This window comes from Typopeltis vanoorti, chromosome 10, assembly GCF_054136105.1.
Source record: "Typopeltis vanoorti isolate ZY-2024b chromosome 10, IOZ_Tvanoo_1.0, whole genome shotgun sequence".
Classification (NCBI taxonomy): Eukaryota; Metazoa; Arthropoda; class Arachnida; order Uropygi; family Thelyphonidae; genus Typopeltis; species Typopeltis vanoorti.
This window is the reverse complement of record NC_143558.1, coordinates 47866532-47885835: the sequence shown is the minus strand read 5'-3', so window position 1 is coordinate 47885835 and position 19304 is coordinate 47866532. Positions and strand designations below refer to the sequence as shown.

The 19304-nt window shown below is 33.7% G+C and overlaps 1 protein-coding gene across 1 annotated transcript in view; it reads left to right on the top strand.

The window, feature by feature from the left end:
* Nucleotides 1-19304, top strand: part of kst (spectrin beta chain, non-erythrocytic 5 kst) — a 687893-nt gene that overhangs the window by 242129 nt on the left and 426460 nt on the right. The window contains exons 24-28 of the mRNA XM_090398802.1: nt 3453-3512; nt 7033-7159; nt 12623-12687; nt 16047-16128; nt 16304-16381. Of these exons, the coding sequence (XP_090254928.1) occupies nt 3453-3512; nt 7033-7159; nt 12623-12687; nt 16047-16128; nt 16304-16381 (412 nt within the window). The remainder of the gene's footprint in view (nt 1-3452; nt 3513-7032; nt 7160-12622; nt 12688-16046; nt 16129-16303; nt 16382-19304) is intronic.

Sequence of the window (19304 nt, the reverse complement as noted above, 5' to 3'; positions counted from 1 at the left end):
CAAAATATATGTATAGATGTAGAAGATGTGGTATACTGAAAAGATACATAATCAAATGAATGAAAGGAGTACAGTAATTCCTTTGATTTATGCCCAAGTACCAGCCTCCAAATCAAAGTAAATCAAACCAAAATTATAAATGTATTTCAATGAGATGCATTCCAGGTGAGACCCTCTCATACAATATTATAAAAATTTTAATATTTGAAGCATAAACATTATATACATATATTAAAATTACATTTATACCTGTATAATATACTGGTACCTTCACAGTCCTTTTGTGATAGTACCAGTATATTATACAGGGAAATCAAGTTCTACTTTCTGTAGCTATGTACAGAAAGCAGAACTTGATTGTCCATCCTCCATTCTTCTAATGGCTTTAATCTTTTCTTTGAATTATATATTTGCATGGTATTTTAGCAGTATTTTTCACTACAAGTTGCACTTCTGCTCTTATGACCAGACATGGTTCTAGTTTTCATTTTGTGCCTTTTTTTTTTTTTTAATAAAGAACAAATTTATTAAAAAGGCACAGTGTTAAAGTGTACAGTAAACCTCTATAAATTGTAGCATAGATATTATAAACCCAGTAAAGTATTGAAGTTCACAAATGAGATTTAAAATAAATTCATCATTAAGTAAAGAGTTACTACCAAACACAACATGGTAATCCAAGACATAAGACATAGTGCTTGGTCTGCTCAGTAATGCTTTGTAGTGACTTTTTGTGGCAGCAGTATGAATACAATATTCCAGCATTTTTGAGGAAAACTAAGGAAATTACTAGAAAATGCTGAAACCAGTGTATATTCATATTGATATAAATCAAGAGACTATTGTACTTCTATGAGGAGAAAACTAATTGACAGTTCTCTTAAGTCTTTTAAGTCTGCTAGGAAGAACATGCAGTCTTACAAGACTGTTTCCTAAAATACCTGCCCTCACATTTAATGAAAGTATGCTAATGTCACAGTTCACTATTCGTTTAAGTGTTCAAGAAACATATCAACAGGTGCCACTCCCCATGTGTAGAGTTTATTTACACACACACACCTGTGAACCAAAACATGACCATTTACCTAATAGTGTATTGGGCCTTCTTTGACTGAGATAAATGTTTAGTGGAGTCCAGCTTGACATTGACTCCACTAAACCACAGAAGGTATCCTGAAGTATTCTGGACCAACTAGGCAGAATAATGTCCTCAAGGTCAGTGACCAAGTAAAGCACTGGCATCAACCAGCAGATTCTATGTTCCACACTGTCCCACAAATGCTTAATAGGATCCAAAGCAGGAGAATTAGGCAGCTAAGGAAACACACAAAATGCTTTGATATGCTTTTTGAAGATATTTCAATGCTAAGTCAATGCTTGCACAATGGGAACCAACATGGAGCATTATCTTCTGAAAGAGTCGAGATCCATCAGGCTATATTGTCATCACGTAGGGCAATACTTGGTCTGATATAATCCCATATAAAATGTTTTCATAGCTTAATGTTAAAATAAAAAATACCTAATTTATTTTCAAAGGCACTACTAGTTTCATCTTTCTAGAAGACTTCATTGGATGCAGAATACATAGAGGAAAAAAACGAGATACATAAAAAAACATTACTTGGGTACATCACCAAAGTTCTAAATTATTAATGGATTGCTCATATTAGAATGAATTCACAGGCTAGCTGTGTTGTTCTCATGCATGAGGATGGTCTTGCAACTGCCATAGCTGAAAAGCAGAGGAGTAACAATCAGCAAGGTTGTGGCTGAGTTAGACATTAAGTGAACAGGATTTAGTGCAATTTCTGTTGATTCTAAGATTTTTATTTCATGTTCATCATGGCATGTGTAAATAATTTTGGATCTATCTATCCCAGTTTAATGAATGTATAATGTATAGTGGATTGATGGTCACAGGGATCAGAAGAATTAAATACATGACTTGATAAGGCTGTGGCCCTGATTCTTCCATAGGTGATATCTCTAAGATGGTCTTTGACATGAATGATTTTTCTGTTTGCCCATAATATGGGGAATTACAGCCACACCAAAGATGGTACACATCTGGATACTTCAAGTTGTTACCTTTAGGCTTTTCTGGTTGAAGCCAGGATTGAAGCTTTCTTAAGGGGGGGGGGTGAATAAGGTATGAATTTTATATTTCTTGACGATTTTTGTCAATTGTTAGAAATAAAGCTGATATACAGAATGGTGATATAACTTTTCACATACTCTCTTTGGCATGGTGTGTAGGAGGATTACAAAAGAATTTAGAATTCAACTGAAAATAAGGTGAACAGGTGAAAATAATATATGTATTATTTTCACTTTCTTCCTAAATCAGTTGTTTTTCTCTTTTTCCTTTCCACACCAGTAGAAGAATCATTTTTTTCACTTGGCCATTTACATGAAAAAATAATGCCACTAAAAAATCACAAAGGTACAAATGTTATGTTATCTTACAACAGAGACTGTGGTTGTCATTAGACTTTATGATCCAACATCAGAAGTCAAAATTTGCCCTACCTGCTCATTTTCAACAAGTGAGGACAAATTGTTTTTTGCTGTATTTGATCTTGGGAGGGCACTTCACAAATTGTGGTATGTACTTCCATCAAAACCAAATTTATATAGATGTGTGTTGCAGGGGGGGGGGGGATCTCTTTCAGGACATATTAGAAACCAGTAATTAAGAGAAATTTTGTAATTGGTTGGTATATTGAAACTATATTTCAACTAACTAATAATAAACAATACTGACATATATTGGTATCTTAGCACTGGAATGAAAATGGCCTTCTGTGGTGAAAAACATCTACCTCCCACCATAATACTGCACAGATGCAAACAACATTCTTGTCCTACAGAAACCATTTCATTCAGTTTTATTTTGGATGAAATTGAAAGTCTTGAGAATGAATGCCAAAGAAGTTACATAGAATGAAATATACACACAATTTTGGATAAAAGATTTGTTGAAGATCTGCTCACTAAGAAAGTTCAACACTGACAGAACTTGCAGTGTCCTGTTTAGAATATGATCCTGCAAATTGATTGAATGTTACTTTGTGTGCGTGCGTGCGTGTACGTGCTCATGCACATGCATGTGCACATACAGTTATGAGTTGCTAACTTTTGGCGGTCTAGGAGAAAACATCAAATGGCAATTCCAAAATATTGATGAAACTAGTATAAATTTGTGATATGGCTAAAGCAGTTCGAGTATTGTTGGGCATTGGTTTTACATGGTAAGACAACATTTTTATAATTGCTAGCAAAATGGTATAGAAGGAAAGAGGAGGAGTCTCCTACTGGAGTTAGCAAGTAGAGTTCTTGGTAATATTAATGTAAATAAATCATTTATGTTATTAGTTTATGTTTTTTATTTTGCATTTAGCATTATTATATATTTCATAGTAAAAGTCCTCTTTGTAACATATAAATAGGTGGGATGCTTTGAATCACTTAAAGCATGAAAAAGAAAGAAGCTTGGAAGGTGCAACCAGGTAACAAGAGCATTATTTAATATCTCTATGTATATCAAGCTATGTTATGTTTTTAGTAATATTTAGATTGTGACAGCAAATATAATTTGAACTCTGCACACTGCATCGATAGTTTATTATTACACCTACTCATTAGTGAGCAGTAACCCTGTTATTTCTCAGAGAAGCCAAGTGTGGTGGAAGAAGTATGATGTTCAGGAGGAGTTAAACATGAGGAGTTCGACTGTGGGATGATCTCTGTTGTGAGCAACTCTTTTCAGTTCAGTTGCATTGAGATCCTGTGACTGAATAGACCAGTAAAATAAGGCGAAGTCACTTGTCATGCTCCTGGAACTATTCCTGAATGAGCATTGCTTGTTGACTGTGTATTATCCTGCTGGACATAACTGTTACTAGATGAATGAAGATGAGCATGAAAGGATGTATTGAGTCCATTGAGTCATGCTGCTTTCATTATAGAAAACTAGAAGCAGGATTCATTAGACCAGCTGACTTTTGTTTCCCACTCCTAAACCATCAAGTATTCTATCACTGTTCCTGTGCCCACTTGTTTTTTTACTGACAAGAGGAAATATCAGTGAGGTCATCTGCTTTTATACCTATTCATAGGGTTTCTTGTACTGTATGCTTTGTGATGTGCTGCATAAATTATCGTAGCTCAGAGCATTGTTAGTGCTTGACATTGTCCATGGCCAACCAAGAATTTGAATGGCTGATGATCTTTACTTCCTGTAGAAGTACTATTCCTTTCCACCAAATATGGCCAGAATGTCATTTCAAATTTCATGCCCTACCTGCAGTGCCCCTTTAAGGAACTGGTTGAGAAAATTAACAATAAGCAGCCACTTAGAGATTGGTAAGGGGCTTTGGTATTATGAATGGTATTAGAAACATCATTGCAGCCTGGAAGGAAGTGACAACTGATTATATGAATGGTAACTGGAAGAGGATTTGAAGAGAATGAAGTTTCCAGAGACTGTTGAATTGCCAATCTTAGGAATGAATGAATGAATTTGATATTGACAGTGTGCAGGAGCACACTGTCAGTATCAAATTGGTGATGTTAATCTCAGTTCTTTCCTTTATGCAGATGATGTTTTACTTCTAAATAAATCCAGTACAAGTCTGCAAGATTCCCTGATTAAAATGAATAACTCTTGTAATAAATTTTATATGAAATTTTGTAATAAAAAGACAAAGACGGTGAAAATTGGCTGAAACATTGAAAGCATCAACTGTATCCTGAATGGAGAACTTATAGAACAAGTAAAACATTTCATCTGTTTAGGCACAATTTTTAGTTAAGATAGCAAATTAAATATGGGAAATTGACAGCAGTAGTAAAGCTGGTAGGTAGGAAGTAAGCTGAATAAATTTATATAGAATAAGAGAAGAATTAGTCAAAACACTAAATTAACTGTATACAAGACAGTGTTCAAACGAATTTTAACTTATGAATCTGAAAGTTCGGTTAGAAATAAAACACTTGATCAGAGACTAGAGACTACAGATATGAGAGTTCTGAGAAAGATCAGGGGAGTGAACAGATGACATCAGTGGCAGTATGATATTAAAATGAGGAAGAACTTGATATTGTTAGCATTCGTTAATATATTAACAGAGCTAATCTCGGGTTCTATGGTCACTTAAACAGAATGAGAGAGGAAAGATTAGCAAAGCATTTGTTTGATTGGTTGGCAGAAATAAAACCCAGAGGAAGATCAAGATGTATGTAGGAGGAAAATTGTCGATTGGAGGTTGGTAAATGATGTAACTTTTTCATGTAGTGCAATCATAATATAATGTGCATCTCCTGAGGGTATATATCAGGAATTTAATGATGATGTTCGGAAAACTTGCTATAATGACCTTGTATAGCCCTGACTCAGTTAGTGTTTTTTTTTTTAAGGAATGCATCCCCAGCATTAAATAGGATGATATGGTCTATAAAGCTTTGTAAAATCTACATTTTTTACAGTAAAGAGCTAAATTAGGATTTTTGATTTTATTTATTTATTTTTAATATACTCCATAGATCTAGTTGTATGAATCTGTGTCATTCTAGATAATTTAAAAGTACTGTTACTATGACTTTATTGACTTCAGGTTTTTTAAGATATGTAAGAATGTGTGAATGAGTAGAACATCATTAGTTTATATAGTTTTTTTATGCTATTTCTTATATTTTAATGATAAATTGTGAAAAGTTAGTATTTTGTTTTTATTTTTTATTGCATTTGAAAACTTAATCCGAAGTTTAAGTGTGAACTTGGTGAAACTATAATCATATAGGCCTGGATATAAGAACTTGTTTAAATGAAAAAGAGGAAGTTATGGTTATAAATTAACAGATTTTTTTTCTTCATAAATATTTAGATCAGACAAATAGAATTTAAAAAAAAATAAACACCATATATATGTGTGTGTGTGTGTACGTGTGTACATGACCTGTGTCTTGAGTGCATTATATAGATCCAGCATATCTATAAAAAGATATTTCAGTGAGTTTTTCTGAAATGTAATTGTTGCTGATCTTTCATTAAGAGAGAGAGACTTGCAGCGATTGCTAACATTTTCTCTTGAACTGCTGTTTTGAAAATGCTATCAATCTGGGAAAAGATGAAAAGAAGAGTGATATATATATATATATATGTGTGTGTGTGTGTGTGTGTGTGTATGAGAGAGAGAGTTATATCATATGATTTGTGGACTCATTTTTCAGCATGCTTTCTGTGAATGGTCAAATGCTCATATGATGATAGTCCAATAATCTTTTCAGTTCTTGGAAGGACTGAAAAGGTTATGATGGAGGTGATAGATCCTAGAATATTATATGCATTCTTTGGAATTGGTTAACTTCAGTAATTTCATTAGATTTCATCTTTTCTCAGAAGTCTATCTTGGATGATAATAATGCTGCTTCATTTCACTGTATTATTACTAAAATTATTAAATTATAAAAAATTATAAAAGTATTGTGCAAAAGTACACAAAATTTTAGATTTTTTTTTAAAGCATGAGATTAACTTATTCATCCTTCACAGATTGGAATTGCACTTACAATGTTTAATGATACGAGTATATAGTAAAATTCCATGGCTCTTCACCTACATGCAGCTCTTTAGTAATAATACGGTGAGCTCCAATTGTACATACATAATTCTGCTCATGAGTCTGGAAGCCAGCATGAATATCTGAATATGAACAAACTAAACTGTATTTCATCTTCAGATTCTGGCAACATTTTCACCTCATGCAGGTTCAGTAGCATCTTAGCCTTGTCACCAGCTGTTATAGTTTCTGATATAATACAGTTAGTCCTGCATGTAGTTATTCACATGTAGGACTACCTGTCCTACATATGAATAAATTTGAATCATCGTATCTTTTCTGCAAAACATTGCCTCTTCAAATAAGCATGCATGTTCTAGTTAAATTATATTTACATATTTATTTTAAGGTTTGGTATCTTCATAGTATACAGCTGCATAACATAATTATAAATTTTTCATGTACCAAGTGTGGAGCTGTTTAATAGAACTTGTGACGATGCATGTGAATGGATGATGGAAAAATTAGATAAAATGGATGTAGATGATCTTGGCCGGGATATGAAAACAGTGCAAGCATTGCAGAGAAGACACCAGGTATAAATTAAATTTTTTCTCTGAAATATTAAATGGTAATATTTGGTTATGCATTGGATAACACAAAGAAAAAATGCAATATTATATGAACTGTAACACTTATAATATATACATCATATTTCTTATATTAGTTTCTGGAGATTTACTTGCATTTACACTTAGAACAAGTTCAAGGTAATCCTTTAATTTTATATAGCATAGTATTAATGAATAGCATTTGTTTTATGGATTGTAGTTTCCAGCTGTATAGGAAGGTTTTGTAAACAGACTGCTATGATAGTACTATGTGCAGTTATCTTCTATGTAAGTATGCTGTTTGGAAAGAAGTCAACAGACACACCATAGTGGGAGGAACAAATAGCGATAGCACCCACCTTAATAAGATGTAGGACCTCCTTTTGTTGAAAAATGGCATTAGATCTTTAACATCTAAATATAAATCCATGTATCGACTTGTCTGTATGCATGAGAATGCATAAACACGCTCAATGTGCTGAACAATGTGCATTTTGATAAGCCAGATGTGATCTTGATGTTCAGAAATACATTTGTAGACTGATCTTCCTGTTTACTCATAGTATGACAAGATTGTATGAACATGTGACTTGGTATACTCAAGATAGCATCATTGAGAGTTTGTCTTTTGGAGAGGGTACCAGATACCTTCTCAAGATACTCTTAACATCATGTTGGAGGCTTAATGGATTTTTTACAACACTCAAAAAGAATTAAAATAGAATTTAATACTTCCTATATTTCGTCCTAGTCACTAGGACATCTACAGGGATTACAAAAACAATTAATGTAACATATACACAAATAACAAACAATACTAAGCCCAACCACGTGGGTGACACTAAAGTAGATGCCACCAATGCACCTTGATACAGACTATCTAAACAGCTGGCCAACTCTCTGATCCCCCCCTCACTGGAAGGTCCCCTTCCTATATAAAAAACTCGACCCACTTTAAAGCCCTCACAGAAAATTTAACCTTAAATAAGACAGACATATTGGTAAGCTTTGATATCTCCTCTTTCTTTACCAATATTCCCTTAATTGACACCTTATCTCTCTTAGAAAACGTTTTTCCCCTCTGACATCTTAGATCTCTTTTCCTTTGCCATTAACTCTGGGTATTTCTCTTGGAACAAAAAAATCTACAAGCAGATAGAGGGAACTGCCATGGGTTCCCCCCTTCTCACCCCCCTTGCCAATTTCTATATGGAAGATTTTGAAAAACGAGCCATAGACTCAGCCCCACTCAAACCTTCTATCTGGCTAAGATATGTAGATGATGTGTTCTCTATTTGGCCTCATGGCCCAGACACGTTAGACTCCTTCCTCAGTTATCTCAATAGTCTACATCCAAGAATCCAGTTCACTATGGAAAAGGAAAAGAACAATTGTTTAACCCTTCCTTAGACACCTTAGTCACACGCCTGCATAATGATACACTTACCTTCACCGTATACAGAAAACCCACACACACACAGGCAGATACATTCACAAACTCTCCCACCACCACCCCTCTCAACAATATGGCATTATTAAAACTCTTACCAAGAGAGCTCACAATCTTTGTTCCAGTGGAACCGGCCTCCCTAATGAGCTTAACCACATACACAGCACTTTCCTCTCCAATGGCTACAGCGATCACAGTATCAAAAAAATAATCAACTCCTCCCCCATGCCCCGTCCTTCTCGTCAACAAGATTTTAAAAATGCCATCACCATACCCTACATCCGTGGCACATCCGTAAAAATAGCCAAGATACTAAAACAGTACAACCTACACACAGCATATAAGCCCCACCGCAAACTTGCTATCCTTATCTGTTCTACGAAAGATCAGCTCCCTCCTCTCTCTCTGCCTGGAGTTTACAAAGTACCCTGTTCCTGTAAGCTGGCGTACTTTGGACAGACAGGCAGATCAGCATCCATCCGTCTAGAGGAACACAAGTCTTACATCTTCAAACACAACTATGGCCATTCAGGCTTGGCTGACCATGTTTTGGACACCACCCACAGGGTATCATGGAAGAAAACCACCATGCTCCACCACAGCAAATTCAAGAAAGAGAGACTTTTCTTAGAAGCAGCAGCAGCTCTCAAAAACCAACCAAATCTCAATAAATACGGTTGCATTAAGCTTCCGAAGATTTGAGAAACACTCATCACCAGAGTTCCCACCTTACATTCCAGGCCACCTACTATTGCCCTTAGAGGGCGCTCTACCTAGATAGGACTTTAGTATCACCCATGTGGTTGGGCTTAGTATTGTTTGTTATTTGTGTATATGTTACATTAATTGTTTTTGTAATCCCCGTAGATGTCCTAGTGACTAGGACGAAATATAGGAAGTATTAAATTCTATTTTAATTCTTTTTGAGTGTTGTAAAAAATCCGTTAAGCCTCCAACATGATGTCCTCACAGCACTTAAGCCTCTACACACATACTCTCAACAATGATGTTACCTGGATTATACCAAGTCTCATGTTCATGCAGTCTGTCTTATTCTGAGAAAACAGAAAGATCAGTCTACAAATGTATTTCTGAACACCAAATTGGGCACAAATTGGGTCTGGCACAACATGGAATTGAAAACACAAACCATAGGATCCAATGGGGAAACACAAAGCTTTTATATAGATCTGTGTATGAATATGAAAGGCTATTCAAAGAAAGTACTGAAGCTCTACTTCATAAACCAAACCTTAATAGTAACTATTACCTTACTATCCCAAAAGTTTGAGAAATTGTTATACTCAATATTGTGTTAAATGGATTATATCATAATATTTAATTTATCATTTCAGTTCAATAATTTTAACTCAATAAACATGCAACTACTTGTAGAGAGGGATTCAGATATGGCCAATGCACTATACTGTTTTATTGTTCAAATTCCTTACTGTTGTTTTATGCACTCACTGATGTCTTACAATATATAAAACAACATATTTGTAAAATAAATGTTATTTTTTAATGTGGCACACCACTTAATGTTGTTTTATTTAACATATTTGCTAATTTACCAATGTATGTTTACCATCCCTTCCCTTGCATCCTATCCTGTAATAACTGCAACCAACTGTATTGGTCTCTATCTCATACCAGATTGCCTCAAATGAACTACTTTCATATCTCTATCATTGGGAGCACCCCTTCTTCATATTCTCTCCATCCTCCCTGAAAGTACTATACCTATTCATATTTCATCTCTGTAATGACATCATCTGCTATGAAGCAAGTCTCACTAATGCCTCTAATAGCTGTTGATGAGGTTGTATTAGTCAATGCTAAAATTCCTTTTATTCCTGATGCTTCTGTCATTAGTATACATAAACTGCAGTATTCTTTTAGGTGCACAACTATGTTTACACCATGTATTAACTATTACATTCAATGTTGTCATTTATGAGACTAGATTCCACATTTTTTTTTTTTTTTTTTTTTTTTTTTGGCCATTCTCACACACTCACTTGCCTGATGGGTACCTGCACACACAAAGTTGCCTCCCCCTCCCCCCAATAACTTTTTCTCTGGCTTTGCATGTCCATATTCTCAGTGGGCAATGCTTTTCTGAGATACTTAACTCTACACCCATTTAAGTTCAATCTGTCAGTTATATATATATTTCACATGTCAAAATTCAGTTCATAGGCTCACAAACTGCACACCATTCCTTCTGGACAACCTATTCATTGATTCATTTATAGTCATTATTCTCTCCTTCACTTCAACTCACTTCTATTAATGCATGGCAGTAGATGCACTGTGTTTACTCCCTTTTACTCTTCTTTTTTGCTTCTTCCAATAACACACTCACATCTTCTCTCCTACAATATTTTTCACCTTTCAAGTCATTAGTACCTGCTAAAACAATCAGTTCTTTCACTTTACCTCTTTTACATCCTGACAACTTCACTAATATTGTTAATTTTTGTGCCAGAGAAATAAGATTTAGTCACATTCTTGTTAAGTACTCCTTTTTTCATAGAATTCACATAATTTTTTCCCCTTCTCTTGCTTTATCCTATGTTTCCTGTTTCTTCTTAAATATACAGCTTCTGCACATTGCTCCAAGCACCAGTAGATAAGCATTTAATATTTTCATTTAAACTTTAAACTCACTCCAAAGTAACTGTGCCTCCTCTTCATTCATTCATCCTACCTCTGTGGAGCAGGCTCTTCTAGCTGTATTTCCATGAAACTATAATTGATAGTGATTAAAAAAAAAGTCAGTTTATTTACTAGATTAGTTTGTTTATTAGGTAGGGAGTAACAAAGTTACTCCCTACCTAATAAGGAAAAAATAAGGAAAATAAAAAAATAATAAAACAAAGTTTTTTTCCTTTCCTATATCTAATTTTGGGCTTATCACAGCATTGTTGTACTATTTAGATTTCGAATAATAATTGCGATTGCTATATAAAAAAAATAAAGAAAATTTTTAGTGAATAGACTAAATATCAATGACATTTGGTCACTGATATCAGAAAACAGTGAGGCTTGGAATATGTATCTCACAGAGAAAGAAACAAATACATTTTGCTACTTGGTAGATTCCAAGGTATACTAGGCTACTTGTTTAGGCTTATGCTAGAGAGACTCTACTGCTCCATACTATCAACAACTACCACTTCCTGCACATGCTGTTTTGCTACTGCTTACCCTTGTGTTTAAAATGCCATGAGCATAGACCATTGCTGCCTTCATGATGATAGAATGATGAGAATAATGTAGAATAAATAATAAATTCTTGTTTAATTAAAACCAAAAAGAAGAGACATAAGAAGATTTACATGATGCACGTGCATGCGCATACACACATTAATAGAAAGGAGGCTACACTAAAAAATATACTCAAAATGGAAATGAAGATAGTGCATGTGTTATGGGATTGTGGGGGGGGGAGGACAAGAGGCACCTTAGAATGCATATACTCTGTTTACTGTACACAGAACATACTCTATCAAAGATAGAGTATGTTCTGTGTTCCCTAAAATAAGTTTTGATCAATGAGAATTTGTCACTTAGGGATGCCATTTACACATGACATCAATGTGATTGTGTCCAGACAAATTAAGAAATTTTGATATGGAAGCTCATAACCTGTGAAATATATATTTTTACCTACACTCAACTCTCACTATAGCAAACTCATCGAAACCAGAGGGATAGTTTGCTATAGCAAAGTTTTTTAGAATAGCAATTTGCTTACAGAGATTCAGTTGGACTTCTTTGTAGTGTGTCAATTGTAAATAAGTTATAAAGAGTATAGTTAAGCTGAGAAGAATACTTTACTTTTGCCAAGTAAAGATTTGTAATCTTTACTTGGCAAAAGTAAAGATTAATATTACTTTTGCCAAGTAATATTCTCATTTTTAAAATTAAACTTATTCTTAGATCATCATATATAATATTTATTCCAGTGATATATATTTTTATTTTTCTAGAATTTGGAAAGAGAATTGGCACCAGTTGAAGAAAAATTCAACAGGGTCAACCTTTTAGCTGATTCGTAAGTTTTTATTTCTGTAAAATGTGACTTTTATTTATTTGACTTAATTCAAACTAAACAAATAACAAAACTTCAGTCTTATTATTTTAGTTCATATATACTATCAATATTTTTCTCTCTGTGAGATTTTGATATACTGTTATCTAAAAGAATTTTGATTTGCAAAACATCAAAAGTTTATAACTTTTTAATACTTTGCAAATCAAAATTTTTTCAGGTGCACTTGAAAATAGTTGTTCCTTTCAAATATACTTCCATTAAATTAAATGAATTTCATATATTGTTAAAAGCATAACTTAAAAATACATTAAATTTTGTGTTCACATGCTGAGCATTAAAATATCATTAAAAAAGTCAAGTGTGGCCATTTATCATCTCACTGTACATTAATTAGTCATAACTTCATGTCTTAATACATCATTCTTATCTTTTCTTTGATATATTAGAATTATTTGATTATGATAGAGTACTTTCTCCTGCTTGCATGGTTTGATATGTCTGTTAGTTGATTTAATTATTAAGTACATTTGTCTGTTTTGCAAAGGAAAAAAAAATAAAAAGCATCAGGTTTTTCAGGGAAACTCTGCCACTTCTTTATGAAATTATCTAACTCACCTTCAGTTGAAAATCTCTAATAAATAGGTCCTAACAAAAACAAAATTTGAACTGAAGTCAAAAGACTTCATCAAATTACCAAAAAGATATGGTCATTGCTGACTGAACTATGAAGACTTTTTTTTAACATGTACATTTAGAATTTATTTTACTTTTGCAGTACATAAATGCATAATTTAGAGTAGGTTAGAACAATAAATAATTCTCTGAAAGTTTGCATTTTATTATTATTATTATTATTATTATTACACGACACCTCCAGGGAGTCCACAGACTCATCAAGGGAGGGCACCTACTCTCTGTCTTCACCACTCAACCCACCAACTACAACTAACTGCAATTACACCAATGCCATCTACCACCCACCACTCGTATTTTCACAGACAATCACAAACATCCATGCCCACTCACTCACGCTCATACCCATGCTCTCTCTCTTTCAGTCAGCAAATAGTTCTAACATTTTTGTTTTCCCAATAGTTGCAGATATTATTCTTAGTTATAATATCTGCAACTATTGGGAAAGCAAAAATTGTAACATGAATAGAATATACAAAAATTTCAAAATTTAGGAGTGTATTATATCCTAGTACCAAAAATATATTTTTCTCTATTAAATATTTTTAATTCGATGCTATCCTTTTCTAGGTCATCTGCCTTTTCCAGATCTACAAAACTTAGTACAAATCCTTGTTATATTCCTAGAATTTCTCTACTATTTATTTTAAAGTGAAAATCTCATTCTGAACAATCTCTATTTGGTATTAAAATCAGCAATAAAAATAGACTACAAAAAGAGGAAGGAATGATCACTTTAGCTGCATCTTGAATGGAGAGTATGCAGAAGAAGTAAAAAAAAATTCAGCTAATTAGTCATAATTCTCATGAAGAACATAATATGGAAATAGACAACAGAATAAGAAAGCTGGTATTGATCGGGAGTTAACTGAATAAATTTATATGGAATAAGAGAGAAATTAGTAAAAGTACTATAGCAAGACAGTGTTCAAACCAATTTCAACTTATGGATCTGAGAGCCTTGGTTAGAAATAAAACAGTTCATCAAAGACTAGAGACCACAAAGTTCTGTCATCAATGGCAGAATCATATTAAAAAAATGAAGATATGAAAGAACTTGACATTGTTAGTTCAGGAATGTGTGAGCAGAGATAATCTCAGATGGTATGGTCACCTAAACAGAATGAGAGAGGAAAGGTTAGCAACAGGTGTTTGATGCCAAGATGATGGGAAAGAGACCCAGAGGAAGACAAAAAAAAATATAGGTGGATTGATGCAGTTAGAAATGCTGTAACATAAAATTTGAATGTTAGATCTAACAGCATTGTAGTCCTGATGGTTAACAGACTAATCTGGATGAAAATTGTTGATGGGAAGTCAGTAATCATGCAGTCTTTTCATGTAGTACTTCCATAAAATACTGTACTCCCCTTGAGGGTACATACCAGGAATTTGTTGGTTTAAATGATGCTATGTTTCCATAACTGTTCTTCCAACTCTTCTGATATTAACAACATATTTGGAAGCCACTTCGTTTTTGTGTTCTACTTTTCATTTTGCCATTCATCTCTCATCTTCTCTAATTCCAATTTCCTTCCTCTTGTTTTCTCAAAAAGCATACTCATAATTTCTCTATTTCAACAAGTCATACATAACCAGCTATCATCTGCTTAGTATTTGTTTGTTAATATCTTCTCTCAGGATATCTCATCATATTTTGCAATTTTAAATATAATTTTCAAGTGAGTAACAGTGATAATTATAAGCCTTAAAGTAACAGGATTACTCTTACATTATAAATTTTTATCTGTTCACCCAGAACTATTATGCATCTTATAAGTTATTTATTTATTACTTTCTCTCATTGAAACTGTTTTATTCAACTTTTTTTGTAAAAGCAGACAAACTTATTTAATTTTTCAATGACATCCTTACAATCTCTCACATTTATTTACCATCATCATCACCATCATTATTATTACAGTAACTTCTATGGAGTGAACTGACTCATTATGGGAGGCCCACTTAACTAGCAACCACGCATAAAAAACTTTCACTTCATATCTGGATTATGCCTTCATTCAACTCCCTTGGCAGCTTTAACTAGGCTCTTTGGGTGTTGGTCTGTGTATTGAGTAAAGTAAAGTATATTTTAAGTAATGCATAGTGGTTTAGAAAATGTCTGTCACATTAAACCTTGAAATCATTTGCACTTCTTTCATTCTGGCAACGTGTTCCACTCAACCCTCTACTTTCCATGTGAAAAAAATCTGCTCCTCGCACAATTCTTCACCACATCTTTACACAACTTCAAGGGATGGCCTCTCATTCTTCCAATTTCACTCTCCACTCTTTTTATAATCCCTTCTGTATTAGTCTGGTAAAATCCTTTCACTGATTTGAAGGTTTCTATCATATCACCTCTCTTTCTCCTATTCACCAAACTCTGTAACCTGCATTCCTGCAACTGCTCTGCTTTCGTTTACTTTAAAGTGCACAGTGCATGTACCAAGACCCAAAGAGCCTAATTAAATTTGTCAAGGATGAAGGTAGACTCCAGATATGGTGAAAGTTTGTTATAATTGGTGGTGGGATGTTAAAAAGTAGTAAAAAAAATTTCATCTTTGTTATGAAGTATGACAAACTTAAAATTATTGATATAAAATTTTCATACAAATACTTATATAATGAAATACTGTTTTTTTTTTTTTATTTTGACTTAATAGAGTGAAAGTTTCATATCCTAGTGAGCGTGCAAATGTTACTGCAAGGCAACGAGAACTTCAGGAATTGTGGGATAAAGTAAAGGTAAAGCAGTCGTATTCATTTTAAAAACTTTTGTTACACCCTATTATATAAACATGACTAAATTTTTATACTAAAATTAAAATTTTTATTTTAAGGACTCTCTCTCTGTTATTTAGTATCACTTGTATATGTATGTAGTTTTTTAGATGTAGTCACATAAAATTATTTTTTATAGGCCAAAGCTGCTGAAAGAAGAGCAAGGCTAGATGAATCACTAGGTCTACAAATTTTTAACAATGGTTCCAAAAGTCTGGTAGGATTATTTTTTTAATAATTGCATGTATTTCCTGCCTCCCTTTACACTGTTACAAAATTATTTTTAAAATGTTTAGCCATAGAAATCATGCTTATTGAATCATTTTTGAATTATTTTAAAAATTATAAAATGAAAAAATAAGTAGTTACGGAACAGTGGTAGAAAAACACAGTCAGAAGTATATTTCAATGTTGGAGGTAGAGTTAAAACTATCAGAGATCTAAAATGTGTAAATGAATGATATTCAGTGATTTCGATCAGAAATCTGGAGCGCCAGGATTCATCACAGGAGGCAATCTACACTACATTACATTACAACATGATCCACTTCTACACTCCGTAGATCATTTGGTGTAGACAAGCTCTGGTTGACAAGACCTGTGTTCAAATCCTGTCTTTGACCAGAGGAACCTTTATCAGGTGTTTTCAATCAAATGGTAAGTTAGCTGGCCTTATACAGAAGTAGTGAGTTTTTCCCTCCCTCATAACAGACAAACTGGCCTCATGAACACACAAATCTACAGACATGGGATACTAACTGTGATATGGAAGAAATTAGAACCTCACCATGTTATCTTTCTACTACACTTCAGTCGACTATATTATGGATCTTAGAGATCCATGATATAGTCGACCTAGATGACATTTGACAGGACACCTCTGCTCTACACATTACAACATGATCCACCTTTACACTACTTGATTTACAATCTCCCTACACCTTCATCAACAGAGTATTTTTTCTGTTAATTGTGTGCATTCTGAAAAGCCCCTGTTACCTTTCTGTGAGAGTGGCTAACTTACCTTCAGTTGAAAAAAAATTCCATATAAAGATTCTTTATATCATGAAGAGAATTGAACTCATGTATTTTCACTGGAAGGGTCTCTACTGTTATTCTTCCAGCTGCACTGCTGAAGTGCTGTGGAGGTATAAAAGTTTTACTGCTGCACTGCATAATTTAGAAGTTTTGGCCAGAAGATCACATGCTGGATGATATTGGAAGAGGGCTCTTTTAGTACTCAGCCATTTAAAAAAAAAAAAAGGCAAATAAAACTCTGAATATGAGAATTACAGGAGTTACCTGAATGAGTGTTCTAGGTAGGATTTATGCACTGCATATGCTCTTGAGAAAATGCTAAGAAATATTATAGAAGAGAAACATGGAAAATAAGTTGGGTTCAGGTGAAATAAGGATTGTATTTAAGTTTTGTAGATTTGGAAAAGGGATATGATAAGTCAAAAGAAAGGCTCTTCAGAATTACTACCATTAAATAATTTAAAATGGATAATTATACAGAGCTTCTTCTCTCTTCCATCATCTATGTGGATGATGATGAGGCCAAATGAACTCTTTCCACTTCTGTCTGTCCTGGGAGAGTCCGAACAATTCTGTCCAGTTTGGTGTCGCTTGCTGTGATTTGGTTTTCAGGTCCTCTTTTATTTTGTCTATCCATCTAATTCTGGGCTGTCCTTAGGATCTTTTACCTTCCATCATTGTATTCTGTGCTTTATATGGTGGTCTTTCTGTTCCCATTCTGGTCACATGGCCAAACCATCACAGTCTTCTTTCTTGGAGACTTATACAGAGCATTATTACCGTATTTTCCGGTGTATAAGATGCACTTTTTTACCTTAAAAATTCATCTTAAAAATGGGGTGCGTCTTATATAATGAAGGTAAAGATTGTTTCCTCTTTTCAAAGTCATACGCACTCCCTTTTATGTTCCAAGATCTTTGTAGGCGGTTAATGGTGCAATCAAATTGATGCGTGACCTTCACGTGACTTCTTGTGCGTCATTAGCTAAGAACGGGGAGTCCCTATTCAAGTTTCATAATATCTTATCCGAGTAATCAGTTACCGATGTTTATCAGTATTGCGTTGACGTGTTGAGATATTTTGTGTTCAGTTTGATATTTCCCCATAGTAAAGTGATGGAAAAAACCAGGCGACATTCATATACTTCAAGCTACAAATTGCAGGTTGTAAAATATGCGGAAGAACACAGGAATAGGGAAGCTGAAAGACATTTTGGACCTCTGCCTACAGAAAAAATGATTAGAACTTGGTGTGGTCAGAAGGAGATTTTGTACAATTTGCGTAATGAAAAGCACGCGGAGCGTGGAAAAATTGCGAAGTGGGCCAGAACTAGAGACTGAAGTTTTGAAATGGGTGCAAGGAAATCGGAAAAATGGCATTGCCATTTCAACAAAACTGATTCGTACACATGCAGTCAAAGTAGCCTGTGAGTGTAACATTGAAGATTTTAAAGGTGGTGCGTCATGGTGTTACCGTTTCATGAAACGCAGTGGGCTTTGTATGTGTACAAAAACAAAAATCAGTCAAAAAATGCCAAAAGAATATGAAGACAAAATTATTTCTTTTCATAAATATGTGATTCAACATCGAAAAAATTACAATTTTGAAATGGTTTAAAGTTTAGGTTTTTTCCAGAAAATTGTATTAAATTTCTTGGGTGCATCTTATACACCGGAAAATACGGTATATTATATTATATAATATATATGTATTACTAATATATATTATATTATATATATTATATTATACAGAGCAATATATATTAATTTGTAAGTCAACAGTTGGAATTATATTATGTAGATGAATTAAGAAGTTAGAAAGATTTGTCTCAGCTGTTATTCATAATCTATAGAGATTACATTATGAAGGAAAATGGCATTAAACCTGGTATTCATAATCAGCAATATGAAATGTAGTTCTTTACTTTTTTGCAAATGATGTTTTTATTTTTGAATAAATTTATTATAAGTCTTCAGTACTGTTTCAGCTATGAAAATCAGTAAGAGGGAATGCAGTTTGCAAAGCCTTGTGAATTGGAGGAAGAAAGGGGGATATGATTGAGACATTTAAGTTGGCGAAGGGTTGTTACTGGGTTAATGTAG